The sequence below is a fragment of the Odontesthes bonariensis genome, chromosome 12 (genome assembly GCF_027942865.1).
Source record: "Odontesthes bonariensis isolate fOdoBon6 chromosome 12, fOdoBon6.hap1, whole genome shotgun sequence".
In the NCBI taxonomy this organism is placed as follows: Eukaryota; Metazoa; Chordata; class Actinopteri; order Atheriniformes; family Atherinopsidae; genus Odontesthes; species Odontesthes bonariensis.
The window spans coordinates 35,965,793-35,982,317 of record NC_134517.1 but is presented as its reverse complement, the minus strand read 5'-3'; the positions used below and the strand labels follow the sequence as shown (position 1 = coordinate 35,982,317).

Below are 16,525 nucleotides of genomic sequence, written 5' to 3'. Positions count from 1 at the left end.
TTCCTGAGGGCGATGGTCCCTAGTTCCCGAGGGCGATGGTCCTTAGTTCCTGAGGGACATGGTCCCGAGTTCCTGGTGGCCGTGGTCCCTAGTTCCTGAGGGCCGTGGTCCCTAGTTCCCGAGGGCGATGGTCCCTAGTTCCCGAGGGCGATGGTCCCTAGTTCCCGAGGGCGATGGTCCTTAGTTCCCGAGGGCCGTGGTCCTTAGTTCCCGAGGGCCGTGGTCCCTAGTTCCTGAGGGCCGTGGTCCTTAGTTCCTGAGGGCCGTGGTCCCTAGTTCCTGAGGGCCGTGGTCCCTAGTTCCCGAGGGCGATGGTCCCTAGTTCCCGAGGGTGATGGTCCCTAGTTCCCGAGGGCGATGGTCCTTAGTTCCCGAGGGCCGTGGTCCCTAGTTCCTGAGGGCCGTGGTCCCTAGTTCCTGAGAGCGATGGTCCCTAGTTCCTGAGGGTGATGGTCCTTAGTTCCTGAGGGACATGGTCCCGAGTTCCTGGTGGCCGTGGTCCCTAGTTCCCGAGGGCGATGGTCCCTAGTTCCCGAGGGCGATGGTCCTTAGTTCCCGAGGGCCGTGGTCCTTAGTTCCCGAGGGCCGTGGTCCCTAGTTCCTGAGGGCCGTGGTCCTTAGTTCCTGAGGGCCGTGGTCCCTAGTTCCTGAGGGCCGTGGTCCCTAGTTCCCGAGGGCGATGGTCCCTAGTTCCCGAGGGCGATGGTCCCTAGTTCCCGAGGGCGATGGTCCTTAGTTCCCGAGGGCCGTGGTCCCTAGTTCCTGAGGGCCGTGGTCCCTAGTTCCTGAGAGCGATGGTCCCTAGTTCCTGAGGGTGATGGTCCTTAGTTCCTGAGGGACATGGTCCCGAGTTCCTGGTGGCCGTGGTCCCTAGTTCCCGAGGGCGATGGTCCCTAGTTCCCGAGGGCCGTGGTCCCTAGTTCCTGAGGGCGATGGTCCCTAGTTCCTTAGGGACATGGTCCCGAGTTCCTGGTGGCCGTGGTCCCTAGTTCCCGAGGGCCGTGGTCCCTAGTTCCTGAGGGCGATGGTCCCTAGTTCCTTAGGGACATGGTCCCAAGTTCCTGAGGGCCGTGGTCTCTAGTTCCTGTATGTGCGAATGAGGGGAAAAAACGGCCCCGTTCCTGAAAAGGTTCTAGGAACTGCAGAAGGTTCCTACAGTGGGAATGTGGCTAAAGTTAAAGGCTAAGAACAGAAAGATACAAGAGAGAAGATATAAGTTATGGAGAATGTGTCACTGACAGCAAAATGTTCTGAAGCTTTAAAGGCGCCATCTCCTTTCTGGACTAACCTGGAGCGAGGAAAAGCTTTTGTTTGGAGGCAGAAAGGTTCAGCAGGGCTCAGAGGGGTTTCCTTAATGCAGCTCTGCAGCAGCTGCAGACCAGACAACTGAGGCCGGCTGATGTCCCGACACAAGGCCTAAAAACACAACCTCAGGCTGGAACTATTCAACTGGAACAACCTCATCTGTTCATAGAATTTCTGTTCAGAATTAAACAAAGACGCCAATTTTTCCTGATCCTTTGGAGACTGGAAAAGCTGGTCTGGTGTCAGATTTCAGTGATTATTCCTGTCGAAACATTCCCAGCCCAACACGCGCCTGCAGGGCGCTGCGCTCGCATCCCGTACGTCTCAGTTAAAAGCACAAACAGCTGTTTGTTCACAGAAAGACATTTCAGCAGAGATGTTTTCAATAAATATGGGTCTGAATATAAGCTATTATATAATTAATGAATATAAAAACTGAATATAATTAATTTTTAATTTATCTGGACTGTTGCTTGTTTTTAAATTCATTTAAATTATTTTATTTGTTTCTCTTTATATTCTTTTATGTATTTTTAATGCTTATTCCACTCGCTGCTGCAATGCTTTTACTTTATGTGAAGCACTTTGAATTGTTTTGTACATGAAATGTATTATACGAATCAATTTGCTTTGATTTGAATGAAAATACCCTTTTCTCTATAAATACTTTGTATCCAAGTACAAGTTAATGGCGCTGAGATTATACAGTTTCACATTTTATTGGTAATAAATCTCTGAAATCTTGGACTAAACGGCCGACAGCTGGACTTCAGTCCATGAAGCTCAGACTGAGGTCTGAACACAGCTTTACGACTTTCTGTCTCTTCATCTTTCAGCTTCACAACTCTTTTAAGGAGCTGAAAAGGCGCTTCAGCAACACGAAGTTCAACTACCTGAAGCGAAACGACAGAACCAGGAACATGAAGGCCGTCCGGAACCAGCTGCAGCAGGTGGAGCTGTATGAGGAGAAGCTGCAGGTACGGAACTAACGGCACCACTTCTAAAAAGCTTCACCTGGACGCTGTGGTCACCTGACCCCTCTGAGGCTCTGGCTGTGTTTGAAACCGCATACTACATACTACATACTACATACTGCATACTAAATACTGCATACTGCATACTGCATACTGCATACCACATACTGCATACTGCATACTACATACTGCATACTGCATACTAAATACAGCATACTAAATACTGCATACTACATACTGCATACTAAATACTGCATACAACATACTGCATACTGCATACTACATACTACATACTGCATACTGCATACTACATACTGCATACTGCATACTACATCCTGCATACTGCATACTACATCCTGCATACTGCATACTGCATACTGCATAGTGCATACTACATCCTGCATACTGCATACTACATACTGGATACTACATACTGCATACTACATACTACATACTGCATACTACATACTGCATACTGCATACTACATCCTGCATACTGCATACTACATCCTGCATACTGCATACTGCATAGTGCATACTACATCCTGCATACTGCATACTATATACTGGATACTACATACTGCATACTACATACTGCATACTACATTCTACATACTGCATACTACATACTACATACTGCATACTGCATACTACATCCTGCATACTGCATACTACATCCTGCATACTGCATACTGCATACTGCATAGTGCATACTACATCCTGCATACTGCATACTACATACTGGATAATACATACTGCATACTACATACTGCATACTACATTCTACATACTGCATACTACATACTACATACTTACATACTTACATACTACATACTACATACTTCCATACTACATACTTCCATACTTACATACTGCATACTACATACTTCTGTACTACATACTTACATACTGCATACTGCATACTACATACTACATACTTCCATACTGCATACTACATACTACATACTTACATACTGCATACTACATACTACATACTTACATACTTACATACTGCATACTGCATACTACATACTACATACTACATACTACATACTTCCATACTACATACTACATACTGCATACTGCATACTCATCGATCAGACAGTATGCAGAGCATTTACCCACAATGCATTTCGCTCCTGCCCGAGCCGAAATCAGCCGGCCTGAAGCTGATTTCTCTTAAGCTCTAAACTCTGTAAACTTTAGCAACATTTGAAACATTTTCAGGAGAGAAAGTAGTCGTTTAGATCCCCAACGTGTTGAAAACCTGACAAAATACCGGCTATTTACAATTTTGTTCTCACAAATTCGGCGCTACTAAAGCTAGCCGCAGTGAGCAACACACTTCCTGTTATTTTCACAAAATAAAATACCCGTTGCCTTTTATCATAGGGAAAGCCATTACCATACAATTGGTGCTTTTGTTTTGAAAACAGGAAGTGAACCTACCCTCGTTGTAGCTAGCTTGAAACTGCCGTTTTGACAGGAAATGACGATCGGCGACGTCACGTTACGTTGCATCTTGGGCAGTTTGAGTATGAGTAGTAACCTCATGATGCATACCCAACATTTCGGAGAATCTAGTATGCATCCGGGAACTTCTCCTTACTCAAACTCGCATACTAACTCAAAAAGTTAGTAGGAGTAGTAGGAGAAGTATGCGGTTTCGAACACAGCCTCTGTCTTTGTGTTTAAACTGCAGGCGCTCAGGAAACGTGTTCACGGTGCGACGGCCCGGCTGGGCCTGGAGGTGAAGGATGGGGGCGTGGCCCGGCAGGTGGAGGACGCGGCCAATGAGCTGCACAGACAGATGGGAGAGTTTGAGCGAAGCGTCTGCGAACACCAGAAAACCCTGGACATGACCTGCAGGCTGCAGCAGGCCATGGAGGAGGTACGGCCGCCGTTCCAGTGGAACAGCGTCTGTCCACCTGTCAGTCAGTGATTTACCCGTTGCTCTGCGTCCACAGTATCAGTTCTGGTGCGAGGAGGCGAGCGCCACCATCGCTCGGGTCGGAAAGTTTTCCTTGGAGTGTCGCAGCACAGAGGCCGTCTCCGTCCTCTACCGTCAGTTTGAGAAGTTCGTGTGGCCCACGGTGCCCCAGCAGGAGGAGAGGATCAGTCAGATCACCGAGCTGGCTGTCCGACTGCACGGTGGGCAACGACGGGACGGGACGCCCCCCGTTTCCAACCCGTCACAAACTCACACCTGTTCAAGAGACCTTCATGTTTTTATTGTGCCATCACTTTCCGACACAAAGGGAACCGCTGCATGCCGGCTGTCATCCTGCAGCCCGTTTGGCCTCCAGCCTCTTATTAAGCTCAAGCTTTAACTGATGCACCTTTGTTGTCATGTGTTAAAGTACAGAGAAGATATGGGTACGCCTCCGGGTCAGTAAGGGAGGGGAGAAAGACGGGACATCTGCCCGAATCTGGGTGCATTGTCATTAGTTTGAGCTGGAGATTGGGAGGGGTTGGGCTGTTGTTTCTGTAGCTTAGCAACAGCTCAGCTGATGATGTTACACACAGCGTCAGCAGGTAACTCAGGTGAACTCTCTCAGCAGACAACATGGACAGAAGCTCACAGCCAGCAGTTCAACATCTGGGCTGCAGAGTCGCTCCATCTCAGTGACATGTCCAGGATTACAGCATCTGTTGTTAACCAGCTCTGTGATCCTCCTCCTTTCCAGTTACCGCTCTGTCTGCAGTCTCTGTCTGCCCGAATAGTCTTAAAGCTGAGCAGAGAGCTGTTAGAGCTGTTCCTGCAGCCAGGCATCTGCCTGATATTCCTGCTGTGTCCTCATCAGGGCTCCAAGCTCGTCCATTTTATCCACCAATGATCTCACATTTCCCATGATGATCAGGGGAACAAATGGTTTAAACTTCCTCCTCCTTTGTCTCCATTTGTTCCTGCTCTGCATCCTAGACGTCTCCTCTTTCAACTCATTAACACATAAATTTGTTTCTCTTCTCATCTGCTTAGATTTAATTTAAGATGTTAAATTATTTAATAGTAACAAGGAACCAAATATTTGAGTCTTGAGTCTTGAGGGAAAATATCAAGATTTCTTAGAAAAGTTCAAGTTTTGTCCATAATTGTAAAATTTACAACACATAGTGGAAATGACTTAAAAGCGTCTGAATGAAATAAATTGTGCTTCAGGGGTGGAGGAGGGGCGGCGCTACATCGAGAAGACGGTCGGTAAACACTCAGAGATGGTGGCGTCCATCAGGGAGCTGAGCGACGGTCTGATGGAGCTGGAGGCCAAGCTGAAGGTGACTCAAACATGTGAACAAACTCTGCTGGAAGTTTCTCTGCTTCACGCTCTGATGACACCGAGTCAGAGTGCATCCCTTCTTTAGCATCCCTGTGGTGTTTTCAGCTGGACAATCTGAAGCAGAATGACGAAGAGAAGGAGATAAAAGAGATGGAAGAGAAGAAGAAGACGAAGGAAAAGAGGAAGATGAAAAAGAAGAAAGAGGAGGATAACTGCAGCACACAGGAGACGGCTGACATGGTTAAAATAAACACAGAAAACACTCAGAAGTCCTTTATTTGGGCCTGTGCTTCATATTATAAGATAATCATTGTTGTGTTTCCAGTATGAACTAAAAGAGACGGGCCACACCCCCGAACTGACCGCTGAGCATGATAGGAAGGAGGCTCCTGTGAGGAAGCAGGCTGCAGCCAATCGGAAGCCACCGTTACAGAAGAGTTCCAGCCAGGATACGGACAGACAGGAAGTCCAATCAGAGAGCAGGTTGGTACCGAACATCACTTTGAAATAAGTTATGTGACTTCTTCTCTCAGGACTGTCGGTGGTTTTCTGTCTTTATGTCTTCATTTTGGGATAAAAACTTGAATAAAACACCAGACATCGAAAACCTAACACAGAAACCGTAACGCAGACTGTCGGGATGATGTCTCGAACACTTTAGCCACGGCCGCAGAGCCATCATGCGTCCCAACTTTCATCGATAAATGGACAACGCAGATATACCTTCCACTGAGACCACATGACTCAAGAGGCCTTCGCTGCTGGATTTTAATGTCGGTTCCAAAAATAATTCTAAATCTAAATAATCTTGGTCCATTAATGTCACCCGAAAACCTCCGTGTTCATGTTCTCCAGCCTGGATTATTCTCCTGCCTCCCTCTGGGACTCCCTCTGGGCCTCCATCTTGGCATCCCTCTGGGTCTCCATCTGGGCCTCCATCTGGGGCTCCATCTGGGCCTCCATCTTGGCCTCCCTCTGGGCCTCCCTCTGGGCCTCCCTCTGGGGCCTCCCTCTGGGGCCTCCATCTGGGCCTCCATCTTGGCCTCCCTCTGGGCCTCCCTCTGGGCCTCCCTCTGGGGTCTCCCTCTGGGGCCTCCCTCTGGGCCTCCCTCTGGGGCCTCCCTCTGGGCCTCCCTCTGGGCCTTCCTCTGGGGCCTCCCTCTGGGGCCTCCCTCTGGGGCCTCCCTCTGGGCCTCCCTCTGGGGCCTCCCTCTGGGCCTCCCTCTGGGGCCTCCCTCTGGGCCTCCCTCTGGGCCTCCCTCTGGGGCCTCCCTCTGGGCCTCCCTCTGGGCCTCCATCTGGGCCTCCCTCTGGGGCCTCCCTCTGGGGCCTCCCTCTGGGGCCTCCCTCTGGGGCCTCCCTCTGGGCCTCCCTCTGGGGCCTCCCTCTGGGGCCTCCCTCTGGGGCCTCCCTCTGGGCCTCCCTCTGGTACTAACAGACATGTCCCACCCTCTGGTACTAACAGACATGTCCCAGCAGCCCAATCCTGGCTGCCCTGCACTGGCTTTCTGAATGTTTTAACATTTTACTGATCACCTTTAATGGGTCTGGCCCTGAGTTAGGGGTTAACCTGCCTGAGGAAATAAGGCTCACAGAATCAGTAAATAATTTGAAATCACTTCTTAAAACCAATTCTTATAGATTTACATTCATGTGACCTTCGTCTTTTATCGATTGCTTTTGATATTTTACACTTTTATTCCCCGTTGTTCGTTTCTCGTCTCATCTTTAAGTTGTAATTGTTTGTTTCACAGTTTCTTCTTCCTGGTCTTTTAAACCTTAATAAAAAGGTGCCATGTGAATACATTTGTTATTACTATTATTATCATTATCGTTATGAAGAAGTCGTTCAGGTGACATTGTTTCTCCTTCAGACTCGGACAGACACAAAGGGAGATTTTCACCTCCTCCTACTCCTCCCACCACACCCTCAGCATCTCCTGCTCCCCTGTGGAGGCCGACCGAAAGCTCCACGCTGTTCACAGCCGATCGCCGCCCGTCGCCGCTGAGCCTCAGGCCGGACCCTCCCCATCTGTCATCGGCCCATCGTTCTCTGACATCCAGAAAGAGTTTCAGAAGAAGGAGATGCAAGAAAAGGGACAACGGGCGGCTTCCACTTCCTGTGGATCCAACACAATACCCCCACAGGTTACTAAATTGAACCATAAAGCCTCACTTTCCTTTATTTTTTTAGGCTACTTTAGAGCACATCTTTAAAGTGATGGTTCGGAGTAGATTCACCCTAGGGTCATTTGAACCGTGACATCCAGCCAAGTAGCCCACCCGAAGTTTTTCCGATATTGGCCGAACATCAGCTGAGTTACTGAGTTATCCCGAATAGCTTAGTACAAGCGCTAACGGACACTGGTAGTATCTCCAAAATTACCACACTAAAATCACATGCCATGACGTCGACATCACTTCCTTGATCTGGGAGCTTCAAAGTAAGATGAGGGTTGATCTACTACTGTCGACAACAAAGCAAGGCTGCTCAATTTCTCCATTGATAAAATAAATTCACAACTCTACAACATAAAAATTAATGTAGAATATAGCATATACTTTGTTGTCTACAGTAGTAGATCAACCCTCATCTTACATTGAAGCTCCAGATCAAGGAAGTGACGTCGACGCAGCTTTAGCAGCAGAGAAGCTATCAGGCTTGTGTTGATAATAATAAACTCCTGGACTATTTTCAAACTTCCAAATGCATCGTTTTGTGAGTACAGACCATACTTGTACTACTGTAGAAGTTTGGTGTCATGACATGTGATTTTAGTGTGGTAATTTTGGAGATACTGCCAGGGTCCGTTAGCACTTGTACTAAGCTATTCGGGATAACTCAGTAACTCAGCTGATGTTCAGCCAATATCGGAAAAACTTCGGGTGGGCTACTTGGCTGGATATCACGGTTCAAATGACCCTAGGGTGTATCTACTCCGAACCATCACTTTAACACAGCAGTCCTTCTCTATGCTGATGATGCTCTGCTGCATGTCCTAAATGAAGTCTTGATTCAAACTATCTTGAAAGGATCCCTGCATCTGTAGGAACTCAATCACCTTTCAACACAGCTCCAAATGTGGTTTGGAAGTAGTGACCAACACCATCAAGCGGCCTGGTCTCAGCATAGTTATTGCACTGGAAGGCATTTGGCGTATTATCACCACGCTTTCTTTGGTTTTGTGTTATTTCACGCTATTTATTTAGAAGAAATGACGTCCTGGGGTGGTCGGTGGGGTAGTGGGTTGAGCAGGTGCCCCATGTACAGAGGCTACAGTCCTCGCTGCAGCTGGCCCCGGTTCGTGTCCCACATCGGACGCATTTGCTGCATGTCTTTCCCCCTCTCTCCCAAAAAAAGAATTAAAAAAATAAATAAAAAAAATTACGTCCCACCCTGTACTGTTGCCCGAAAACCTAACTATGTCACGGTATGTCCAGTAAGTTTGGTAATGTTGCATACAAGCAGCTCATCAGGCTAACACTGTGTTTTTTTTACCCAGAATGCTTCAGCAGAGGCAGAGTTCCGACAACAAGAGGCGATGACGGAGGATTCTCTGTCCAACGACGAATACGAGTGTGTATCACCTGATGACATTTCCCTGCCGCCGTTGGCAGAGACGCCAGAGTCCAACATGTTCCAGTCAGACGTTGAGGAGAGCTTCTGTTTCAGTTCCCACAGCGTCCACATTAGCCAGTACAGCCACCAGGACCAAGCCCAGGCAGAACAGGCTGGAACTGGGGCTGCTACTGGCGCCATCCCACAAAAGTCCACCCAGAGAGAGAGTTGTCCAACGCCTTCCATCAGTCTTCACAGCAGCACCAGGTCTGTATGAGTGCAGGCCGCTTCGACACACGATCATTTTGGTTTCTGGGTAAAAGGTGTAGCTCGTTATCTTGCCCTCCAGATGTAAGATGCTGTTTCTGTTCTGTGCTAAAGGTTCGGATCAGAATCCAGTCCAAGACTCTTCACCAGCACTCTGTGCACCATCCTGAGAACCACAGAGACCACCAGTGGTAGCTTCCCCCGGGGTGCTGACCTCTCCCTAAATAACTCTGAATCAAGAAAACCCTGCGGATCTAACCCAGTCCACCAGAACAGCACTAAAGACGATTCCCTCCACCAAAGTGTCTCGACTCCCCGGGCCAAAGGTCCAAACCCAGACCTCCACAGCTCCAACACCCCTGTAGGAGATGCTGAGCTCCACAAATGCAACTTCGATTGTCCTCAAAGCAAAACTGTAAATCCTGAAAACATCGGTTTGACACAGTCGCTCCATCGGGACATTGGCTCTGTCCAAAACTTAAGAGAAGCCTCCCCTCAAAGGAGCAGCACCAGTCTAATTACCCAGCAGACTGCCTGCTGCCAGTCCTCTCCTGCAGAAGGCTCACAGCCAGACCGCAGGGATCCACAGCCAAACACTGCCAGGAACATCGGTACCAGCAGCCGATTCCCCAGCAGGGAGGGCCCCCAGACAGCCAAACCTCTCCCCGAGTCCCTGACCTCCACTCGTGCCCAGCAGTGTGTGCATGGCCCTGGCATGAGTCCCGGCAGCCCTGCCCGGTCTGCTGCCCCCCCTCAGCCTGAGGCTCAGACCCAAGCTTTGGCTCAGCAGTCTAACCCGCATGTCCCACCTCCTTCCTCTTCACCTCATCTACTAACTCCAAACCAAGACCCTGACATTTGTCTGCCCACGGCCATCCGTGAGGAGATCAGGCTCACGCCTCAGATCCAGGGGCCTCCCCTTCTTCCTCCTCCTCCCCTGGCCCGGGCAGAGTCTCTTCCCCAGGGAAAAGCCTCTAGACCCGGCCCTCCCTGCTTCACCAGGCCCCTGTCTCAGGCCACCGTCATGGAGGGCTCTCCAGTGACGCTAGAGGTGGAGGTGACGGGACACCCCGAGCCCACGCTCACCTGGTGGGTAGCATACAACCAGCTTCATGGTAACACACAAGCCTCATGAAATGAATTACACTTGCTTTACCACATGCTCTGTCCTAGGGTCATATTCACACCTGCCATTAAGACTGCACATGTTGTTTACTCATAACATTAATCAGACCTGAACGCTAACCCTGCTGGATAACAGAGATTAACCTGAAAAGTAACACCTGGTTCACACCGATCACATGGTCACTGTCGGTTCAGTTTGTTATAGAGCCAGAAAATGCTGGTCCATGATGTCCTGAAGAAGAAGGAACCGGACCTGAAATGAAAGAACAGAACCAACATTTGTGGAAAATATAAAGCTCTTTGTCCTTTAGCCCGTCTTCCCGTTACAACCTCCCACTGGTTAGATGCGCGTCGGGATGTTCTCAGATCGCCAACATGCGTTTAAACCAGACTTCTCCCACGTTTCTGATCTTAACCGTCTATTAAACATCTGATAGCTTGGCTCAACAGGCCCATCAGAACTCTCCCCTGATGCTCCAAATTAAAACCACACTGAGTACTTTCTAACGGTCAAGTCAAACCAATATGAACCGATCTGCTGGCAGGACACTGGCCACTCATTCCCACGAGACTGCGGGTGATTACTCCACTTCAGTTCAATAAAACTTTATTAATCCCTGAAGGTAAATTACATCACTGCAGTATCAATCATTATTAAAGATCAGCTGCTGTTACAGATGGATAATAGGTGAAGTGTAGCAGAGAGGAAGGTGTGGTAGAAACCTTCAGAGGTCTCCATCAGTGGGTTGGACCTGTTGTTTTTTCTTTAGCTTAGCAACAACTTAGCTAAAGATACCAAGAGTGAAGAGAGTGCAGATAAAATACTTTCAGGTGTCATATGCACGGCTAAATAGAACTGTTTTCAGCCTGGATTTAAACAGTGATTTACCTTCATTCAGCACAAAGAGCTGTTCAGTCCTGCATGTCAAACAAACTGGCTGGAGATAATAATAATAATAATGATAATTTAATGATAATTAGCCGGTGAAAGACGCCTTTTTACAGATCTTCAAACAAATGTTGGTGAGACTTTGACATGTGTTGCAGTTTGATATCATTCTAACATATTGTTGCTTTAGTAAATCATCAGATGAACACGGGTTAGTGGAACATCGAGTTTTAAACGCCACCCACATCAGTAACCCTACGCATCTGGTCAGGTGATCGGGGGCTCAGAGTGAGGCTGTCTGACCTGCTCTCATCATGGTCACTCCAGGTTTAAAGATGGAGAGCCGTCAGCCAGCACCACCCGCCTGGCACCGTGCTGCGACCAAAGGAAGCGCCCCCTGTTCCTCCCTGAGGCGGCGGACCCAGAGGCCGCCCCCCGTCACCACCCGCAGCGGGCGGCGGCTGACAGCAGCGGCGGTGATAAGTGGCTGGTGGCCGAAGTGTGTGACATCATCAGTGTGGACTTTCCCACCTGGTTTGGGACTCTGTGTGTCCTGCTGTGGCTGCTCTACCTGATGCTTCTCTGACCGCCAACGCGTCCATCGTGCTCTGATGCCAGGACCGAGATGCACCAAGGGACGAAACGGCCACCAGCTGAGATAAATGCAAATCTATCCAGCAGAGTCGAAAGATTCGTGTCAAAAATGCAACTAAAATAAGAATTTAGGCTTTAATCTTAAACTGTTAGTACAGCCTAATTATTTACTTTGTCATTTAATTTACACACGACAGAAATAAGATAAATGAACTAAATGATTTCAGAGACTACGTAGAGAAAATAAAACGTAAAGAGATCCAAAATGGAAATATAAAAATGATAGAGAACAATAATTCATCTTAAATTAGATGGACGCTGTTGAAAATGTCAGATTATATGAATTATATAATCAGTTTATCTGATTTTAGTTGCATTTTTTTATATATTTTTGCATTAATTATGGCAGTTTGAGTCGTCCACAGTGAAGCAGAATGTACAGCTAAGTTTATGATGATATAACCGAGTCTTCACAGGTTGTGAGAAGTTAACGGTCCTCAATCTGGAAGTTCCCATCTTTTAATCATGATGTTTCTCTCTGAGCTCGAGTCTCTCACAGATATTTTAACCCGATTTTAAATGTGTGTCTAACACAGCTAACCCAGTTAAAGTTTATTTCACTTCACCTGAATATCTTTGTGGAATAAAGTCCCACCGAGTGGAAAATAATCACTGATTCAGCTGCTGACTGTTTATTCAGAGTGGAATTTAAATACAAATACAGAATATGAAGCAGAAACACAGCCTGAACCCTCTTAGAGAAGCTTCCCGTCATGACTTTAAGGATTATTCAGGATTAGGAGTGCAAACAATGCTTTGGAATGGCAACACTTAGTGTTCTATCAAACTATCCATCACTCCGACACTTTTTCCCTCATATGGTCGGAATGACGGTATGTTTTATTTCTTTAAACATCCCACCTTTCTGCTAATTTCCTTTAATAGCCCATTTTTTTTTCACCCTAAACATTCTGCACTGATGATATGCCGGTGCAAACACGCCCTAAAGTTTGGCAGAGAGCAGTTGGCCCCATAGACATTATAAACATTATTATATATATTATTATGTACTAGGGCTGGGAGAGTTAACTCATTATTATCGCGTTAACTCGTTATTTATTTAATGCCGATAAATATTTTATCGCGCATCAACGCAGGTTTTTTTTTTTTACTACAAAAAAAAAAATATTTGGGGGGGGGCTTTTGTGCCTTTAATAGATAGTTCAGAGAGACAGGAAGCAGGGGGCAGAGAGAGGGGGAACAACATGCAGTACAGGGCCGTCCGATGCGGGACTCGAACCGGGGCCACCTGCAGCGAGGACTATAGCCTCTGTACATGGGGCGCCGACAACATTGTGTTGATGGTGAAACATTCAAACATTCAAGACATAACTTGCTTAATTGTCAAACGTTTAGGTTATTATAAACATCAAAGTAGTAAGCTAATTATCACACTACAGACGAAGTCCATATTTATTTTTTAAAATAAAAACGTAAATATTTCACGTTTATTTGCCCCATGACTAAACTTTATTTATCCCTTGGGATGACTCCCTCAGGGAAATTCAAGTCCCCAGTAGCTCCAAACACACACATAGGATCTCTATAAATCTAAAATACAGTATAATATAGAATATTTAACATAATATATCATTAAAATATAATTAATATAGAATAATCTAAAACAAAGTGTAAAAAAGAATATAGGCTATACAAGATATACAAAGTAAAGAGAGTTAAATAAAATAAGTTATAGCACTATGGTTGAGTTATTGCCCATATTGCACTACACTTGTGTTAATTACACATTGTATGCACATAGTCTGACCATAAATAGAAAATATATTGCACAGTAGTGACATGAATTATTGCACAGATGACCGAATAAATAAAATATCGCACAGGGTCTTTTAGTATGTAAAATACTGTAAAAACGTTGAGATTTCTGCGAGATAAGAGTAATAGCGTCGGAGCAGATCACTTACCGTAACTATGGTTACCTCAGGTTTGACTGTCTCCCGGACATCTCACCCTGTGGTAAGATGGCCGACTTGTGCGGACGTTCTAAACTCAGACGTAACACATCGAGCCATTCTGTACATATCTTCTATGTCTATGCATATCTATGGTTGGAACCCTTTTTGTTATTCCGTGGAGCCACTTTTCATCACAGCAACCCGTGAAGATTTCAGAAGAACCGTTTGAAATGACCGTTAAACATCACCGGAAATGACGTGGTAAGAAAAGCAGCCGTCAGCCGCGTCACCAAAGGTGTGAGGATGAAGCGCTGCTGCTCCTGTGAAAACAGGTAAGAATCGGTTTAGAAGCAGAGAGATAAGCGGTGTAGGTACCAGATCGGCTCGGCCAGAGACATAATATACGTAGACGCCTCATTGACTGACGCTGCCTGTTGGAGCTGACGTATCAGCGCGGCCGCCATCTTGGCTGGGTCTCCAATGCCCCCTCCACACTGCATTTATTTCGACTGAGGATTTTCACACGGTTTGCTTTGTTACAAACGGCAGAGATTTAGTTATGATACAGGACGCTGTCACAGATTAAAAATACGTGTTTTCATGCTGAAAGACTTTGTATTACGCTCTTTAACAAAGACACATGGTAGGCTATGGCATATTGATAAATGTATAAATTAATTTAAATATAAATTTTATATTTTGACAAAGAGACCAGTTTGATTGTTCATTTGAATTTATTTCTCTCTCTCTCACACACACACACACACACACACACACACACACACACACACAGACGACCCTTCTGTAACACATATACATACAAGCTCCCATATAGGATTCAAGGATTTTTTTATTTGTATTCCTACAGAAAAATTTTGTTGGCACTCAAGAACAACAGACAAAACAACAACAATGAAGAAAATAAAGTGTCGTGAATAAAAAAAAAAGTGGCGAGTAATAAAAGCAGTTATAAATATATTAGAAATATATATATATACACAGCTCTAAAAATGGTGGAGTTATAAATATGGTGGAAGTAAACATTGAATAAAATAGAAAAGAATAGAAAAATACTTTATTCATTATTCATCTACATGACTTATTACTCATTTATTGAAGCAGTATATGTAACTCTGTGATGGCGCTTCTGAATTTCACTGATCACTTTATATTTTCAAACTGTTTTTTTAAATTCTTAGATTGTTTTTAAAGTGTTTATAATTGTATAAACATTTGTATTGCTTTATTATGTCTGCTAATGGATGCTTGAATATCCTTCGGCATCAATAAAGTATCTATATATCCATCTATTTTTTTTTTAAAGGCCTAGAAAAATAAGGGTTATAATTCCAGGTCATTCCAGCATAACACTACCCTGTTAGGCTTGCAACTGGGGCTGGGGAGCTGAAACCCTTGAAAAATAAAAATGTTTTGCACAGCTTCTCGCGTACGCTGGCTCTCTGTAAATCCAGGATAGTTCATTTTGCGATGTGGTGCAGCCTTACTTTGTGAAATACAGACACCACAAATGACACAAGCATCATATCTAAGCCTGACAATCTCACCCGTCCTGTCAAAATCACCAGGCCTGAAGTGCTCACTACATAGCTTTGACGACTCAGTCGCAACAAAACCCTCCCGTCTTATAGCAACTTCTCATTGCCTCCTGAAGCCTGTATCACTGGGAAACCTTCAAAATATGAAGAAGCAACAAAAAACAGAAAGAGACAATGAGAGAGAGTACCAGTCCCCGCTGTAACGTTAGTTAGGATGACATAATATTATATATGATAAAATAACCAAAGTTATTGTTCAATCTTACTTATGAAAGGTAATCCCACGCGATCTGGTATCAATACTGCGCCGGTTATTGCAACCGTAAACTGCACTAAATACGAACATAGTTGTTCACTCTCCGTCGACTCCAATTGATTCTGGTGCGAGCCTAGAGCAAGGAGACCCACCCAATATGGCGCTGTTACATTCCAGCACGCCATGAGGCGTCTACGTATATTATGGCTGTGTTCGAAACCGCATACTACATACTACATACTACATACTACATACTACATACTACATACTTGCAAACTGCATACTCATCGATCAGACAGTACTATATACTGCAAACTATATACTGCAAACTACATACTACATACTACATATTACATACTACATATTACATACTACATACTACATACTACATATTACATACTACATACTACATACTCATCGATCAGACAGTATGCAGAGCGCTTACCCACAATGCATTTCGCTCCTGCCCGAGCTGAAATCAGCCGGCCTGAAGCTGATTTCTCTTAAGCTCTAAACTCTGTAAACTTTAGCAACATTTGAAACATTTTCAGGAGAGAAAGTAGTCGTTTAGATCCCCAACGTGTTGAAAACCTGACAAAATACCGGCTGTTTACAATTTTGTTCCCACGAATTCAGCGCTACTAAAGCTAGCCGCAGTGAGCAACGCACTTCCTGTTATTTTCACAAAATAAAATACCCGTTGCCTTTTATCACAGGGAAAGCCATTAGGATACAATTGGTGCTTTTGT

At 45.7% G+C, this 16,525-nt stretch overlaps 1 protein-coding gene across 1 annotated transcript in view; it reads left to right on the top strand.

Moving 5' to 3' along the window:
• The window catches only part of LOC142396985 (uncharacterized), a 28,389-nt gene extending 16,278 nt beyond the window's left edge, over positions 1-12,111 (top strand). The window contains exons 8-17 of the mRNA XM_075480304.1: positions 2,142-2,282; positions 3,982-4,170; positions 4,247-4,430; positions 5,440-5,552; positions 5,660-5,794; positions 5,880-6,037; positions 7,429-7,702; positions 9,058-9,380; positions 9,495-10,469; positions 11,722-12,111. Coding sequence (XP_075336419.1) covers positions 2,142-2,282; positions 3,982-4,170; positions 4,247-4,430; positions 5,440-5,552; positions 5,660-5,794; positions 5,880-6,037; positions 7,429-7,702; positions 9,058-9,380; positions 9,495-10,469; positions 11,722-11,980 — 2,751 coding nt within the window. The 3' untranslated portion in view covers positions 11,981-12,111. The remainder of the gene's footprint in view (positions 1-2,141; positions 2,283-3,981; positions 4,171-4,246; positions 4,431-5,439; positions 5,553-5,659; positions 5,795-5,879; positions 6,038-7,428; positions 7,703-9,057; positions 9,381-9,494; positions 10,470-11,721) is intronic.
• The last annotated feature ends 4,414 nt before the right edge of the window (positions 12,112-16,525 follow it).